This window comes from Cryptomeria japonica, chromosome 9 (genome assembly GCF_030272615.1).
Source record: "Cryptomeria japonica chromosome 9, Sugi_1.0, whole genome shotgun sequence".
NCBI classification, from domain to species: Eukaryota; Viridiplantae; Streptophyta; class Pinopsida; order Cupressales; family Cupressaceae; genus Cryptomeria; species Cryptomeria japonica.
This window is the reverse complement of record NC_081413.1, coordinates 754,516,085-754,520,815: the sequence shown is the minus strand read 5'-3', so window position 1 is coordinate 754,520,815 and position 4,731 is coordinate 754,516,085. Positions and strand designations below refer to the sequence as shown.

The 4,731-nt window shown below is 43.1% G+C and overlaps 1 protein-coding gene across 1 annotated transcript; it reads left to right on the top strand.

Annotated features, from left to right (window-relative positions):
- The first annotated feature begins 817 nt into the window (after positions 1-817).
- On the top strand, positions 818-4,253 carry LOC131858632 (uncharacterized). The gene is made up of 5 exons (XM_059211928.1): positions 818-1,061; positions 1,143-1,550; positions 2,290-2,857; positions 3,755-4,064; positions 4,221-4,253. The coding sequence occupies exons 1-5, from the start codon at positions 818-820 to the stop codon at positions 4,251-4,253; spliced, it is 1,563 nt and encodes a 520-aa protein (XP_059067911.1).
- Positions 4,254-4,731: the final 478 nt, after the last annotated feature.

Sequence of the window (4,731 nt, the reverse complement as noted above, 5' to 3'; positions counted from 1 at the left end):
ATCACTGAGACCCATGCTTGAGTGTGATGCTATTCAGTTTGCTGTCTTGCATTTAGATGGGGTTGCCTATGACTGGTGGCACCACGGGTTGGTCACCCAGGACCATGCCATGGTCCACTCCTATACAGAGTTCACTGAGTGCCTCATTTCTAGGTTTGACCATAAGGACATAGAGCTCTATTATAGGGAGTTGGCACATCTGAGATAGACTGAGCATGCAAAGGCGTATGTTAATGAGTTCCAGCAAATTGTGGTTATGGTACCTGATATTCCTCAGAGGCGTAGTGTGATGTTATTCATTAAGGGGCTACAAGATAGGCTTAAGGGATGGGTACGTGCTTTCAAGCTGACCACTCTTAAGGATGCCATAGATGTGACATTGAGATTAGACACCACTCCTACTTCTTATCAAACAGATAAGAAGCTGTTTAGGGACTCACGACCTCCACAAAAGGCCAATACCTCACAGTTTAGAGATGGACAAACAACTAGACCTCCCAGGATGGACTAGGAGACATAGAATGATCTGAGAAGGAGGAAACTATGCTTTTCCTGCAAAGAGCCTTGGGAGCCCAGGAACCGTTGTATGGGCAAGGGCAAGGTTCATTTGATTGAGGTAACATCTGAGTTTGGGGATGAGGAGATACCATACACTGACACTGAGGACAATACAAAGGAGACTAGGCAGGAGCAGCCGCAGTTGGAGATAGATATCCCTGAGCCTTTGACGACAACCAAAGTGACTATGGCCACCTTTTCTAGTTATCCTAGATTTCATGCCTTTCGGTTGAAAGGTACAGTGCAGGGCCAATGAGTCATGATCTTAATAGATACAGGGGCCACGCACAACTTTATTGATCAGAAGTTAGTTGCGAGGCGTGGGTTACAGTCTGAGGTGTTTGATGGTTTTAGAGTGAAGGTTGCAGATGGTGCAGTTTTGGGCTGTACTAAGTGGATTCCACAACTTAGCATTCAAATGGGGGATTATACCTTGACAGATGACTTCTATGTGCTACCCTTGGAGGACTATGATGTGATTTTAGGCATGCAGTGGTTACAGGGTATTGGGAGATATATTATTGATCACCATCACATGTAGTTAGAGTTCTTGTCTGGAAGGAAGAAGGTCATTTTGAGGGCAGCTTCAGATGGTGGGCCTAAAGAGGTGTCTTTGCATAGGATGGAGTCTATCATTAGATATGATGATGTGATTTGGGCTACACGTTGTTTTGTGAAGTCTAAGACACCTACACCTCAGGATGGCAAGGCATTTCATGTTGATATTCAGTCGATTATGGACCGACATGGCAGATTTTTTGGTGACATACCTCCTTGTGTACCTCCGGATAGTGGGTTTGAGCATGGGATAGAGATGGAGGATGGAGCTAAGCCAGTAATTACCACTCCATATCGTCATCCTAGAGTATATAAGGATGAGATTGAGAAGACTATTCATGAGCTGTTGGACATGGGCTTCATTCACCCTAGGTCTAGTCCCTTTGCTTCTTTTGTGGTGCTTGTGAAGAAGAAGGATGGGACACTGTGGATGTGTATAGATTATAGGGCATTGAACAAGAAGACAATCAAGAACAGATATCCTATTCCACACATTGATGAGTTGTTGGATGAGCTTCATGGAGCCATCTACTTCTCCAAGATTGATCTTCGTTCAAGCTATCATCAGATTCATGTACGAGCCGAGGACGTACACAAGACTGCCTTTTGCTGTCATTATGGGCATTATGAGTTCTTGGTGATGCCTTTTGACCTTACCAATGCACCAACTACTTTTCAGTCACCATATCTTCAACAAGCAGTTGAGGAAATCGGTTCTAGTATTTTTTGATGATATATTGATTTACAACCATACATGGGAGGATCATATTAGGCACCTTGAGGAGGTACTTAGCATTATGGAGAGTCAGTCTCTATTTGCTAAGTTGTCCAAATGTGAATTTGGACTTACAAAGATCTTATATTTGGGGCATGCGATCAATGCTGACAGAGTGAAAGTGGATGAGGAGAAGATTCAGGCAATATGAGATTGGCCCTCCCCTAGGAATATCACCGAGTTACGTGGATTCCTTGGCTTATGTGCTTACAAGAGGTTTGTGAGAGGTTTTTCACAGTTAGTAGCACCTTTGACCGATCTCACGAAGAAGGGGGCTTTCAGATGAACATAACAGGCACAAGGGGTCTTTGACAATCTCAAGGAGGTTATGAGCACTTGCCTGGTCTTGGTACTCCCCGACTTCTTGCAGCTATTTGTACTTGAGTGTGATGCTTCAGGCATGGGCATAAGGGCAGTTTTGGTGCAAAATAGAGATCCCATTGTTTACGAGAGTAGGAAGCTACAAGATAATGAGAGGTTGTATTCTACATATGATAAGGAAATGTTGGCTATTATGCATGCATTATCCAAATTCAGACAGTATCTTATTGGCAGCATACTCGTGGTAAGAACTGACCACAATAGTTTGAAATATTTCCTTGATCAGACAGAGCTCAATGATCCTCAGCAAAAATGGGTAAGCAAGATTCAGGCTTATGATTTTGACATTGAATTCATTAAAGGAAAGAATAATACTGTTGTTGATGCACTTTCTAGAAGACCATCACTTGCTGCCCTATGCTCATTAAGTGAGATTTCAGCAGATTGGAAGTCTCAACTTTTAGTTGAGTATTCCAAAGATCAGCATGCTTATGAGGTCATGGATGGATTGGTACTGGATGACAAGTACAATGTGGTTGGTGATGTCATCTACTACAAAAACAGGGTATATCTTGTTCCTGGTTCTCAGTTGAAGGAACAGATTTTGCATGCTTACCATGATACTCCTACAGCAGGACACCCAGGGTATGGTAAGACTTACAAGGTAGTTCGGGAGAGATTCTCCTGGAAGGGTCTCAAAGATGATGTCCTATGTCATGTCCGCGAGTGTATGACTTGTCAGCAGAATAAGTTGGAGCATACTTTCCCTACTAGGTTGTTGCAACCCTTACCTATACCGGAACAAAAGTGGACAGGGATCTCTATGGATTTCATTATAGGTCTTCCTCGAGTTCAAGGGAAAGATTGTATCTATGTTGTGGTGGATAGGTTAACTAAGTATTCCCACTTCTTTCCAATTGTAGTTGATTTCACAGCATCTCAGGTAGACAAGCTATTTTTCAGAGAGGTGTTTAGGCTCCATGGTCTCCCTAAGACCATAGTGAGTGATAGGGATAGCAGGTTCATGAGTTCTTTCTGGCAAGAACTTTTCAGGCTCCCAGGCATGGAGTTGACACCCAACACTAGCTACCACCCCTAGACAGATGGGCAGACCGAGATAGTTAATAAGTGGGTTGAGGGGTATTTGTGCAACTATGTGTCAGGACAACAAAAGGCATGGGTGTGTTGGTTGTACTTGGGCAAGTATTGTTATAATACTACATACCATATGTCTATTGGTATGACTCCTTTGAGAGCCCTCTATGGCTACGATGCACTATCTTTTATAGATTTGGCTGTAGGTGACAACGGGGCTCCTTTGGCGTAGGATTGGTTACAAGAGAACCAGGATATTATGACATCTCTCAGGGAGAATTTGCAGCATGCACAAAATCAACAAAAAATCTACGTTGATCGACATAGGACTGAGAAGGCATTTGAGGTGGATGACATGGTTTTCCTACGTCTGTAGCCTTACTGACAAAGCACCCTTAAAAGGGGTGGGGCTGAGAAGCTCAAGCCTTGATTTTACGGGCCATACAGGGTACTCAGACATGTTGGAGAGGTTGCCTATGAGATTGAGATACCACCTGACAGTCGGATTCATAATGTGTTCCACGTGTCCTATCTGAAAAAGGCATTGGGGCAACATATTGTAGCATCCCCTGATCTACCTCCCTTGGATGAGGAAGGTAAGTTGAATTTGGTTCTTGAGGAGATCATGGAGGTGAGGGAATGCCAAATGAGAAGCAGGGTAATTCAAGAGTACTTGGTCCGCTGGAGGGGTCTCCCTATAGAGGACGCCACTTGGGAGGGAGAGGCTATTTTGCAGCATCCAGCATTACAGTTGCTTGTGGGCAAGCATCTCCGAGAGGGGAAGACTGTCATGTCCCCTCTTTAGTTTGTCTAGTAGAGACATGTGAGTTAGTCTATTATGGGGGTCTCGTAGACTGGTAGTGGTGGATAGAGACTCACATAGGGTATTCAATATTCGGAGTTGGTGTTTCAGGCAGTTTGTGGGCCATTGGGAGCAGTTCCTTGATTTTAGGGACATTCCCTACTTTTTAGGAGGTTGTGGTAGTTTCCATATTTGAGGTTCCATGGGACCATACCATGGTTTCAGTTTCAAGAAGATTGGGTGTGTTTCCTAGTTTCTAGGGCATCCCTAGATTTTAGGGATGGGACTGCTAGTTGGCCCATCTTGTCCGGCATCATCCACAGACAGGTGACAAAGTCAGATTCATGTTTGGTTGGTTATTTTGGGCTATTATTAGATCTATGGAAATATTTTAACATATTTAAATATTTCCTAAGTTAACGATTAAATAAATTAAAATAAGGCTATGTATATAGCCATTTCGAAGTAATAAAGGGTTTTTGGCTTCTTCTGGTTTGATATGCCTATGTGTTATAGCTTGTTGGAAAGGTCTTGAATTTTGCTACATGATTCTCACCCCTCGGAGTCTTTTTGGATGCTTGAAGCTATTTATTCGCAATAAAGTGATATTTTTCTATAATTT

What these genes read in the sequence shown, in the direction of transcription:
- LOC131858632 (XM_059211928.1), top strand. Translation starts at nt 818, where the DNA reads ATGATCTTAATAGATACAGGGGCCACGCACAACTTTATTGATCAGAAG. An exon ending in AGGCATGCAGTGGTTACAGG is followed by an intron (nt 1,062 to 1,142) that starts GTATTGGGAGAT and finishes TTTTGAGGGCAG; the next exon opens with CTTCAGATGGTGGGCCTAAA. An exon ending in ATCCAGCATTACAGTTGCTT is followed by an intron (nt 4,065 to 4,220) that starts GTGGGCAAGCAT and finishes TTGGTGTTTCAG; the next exon opens with GCAGTTTGTGGGCCATTGGG.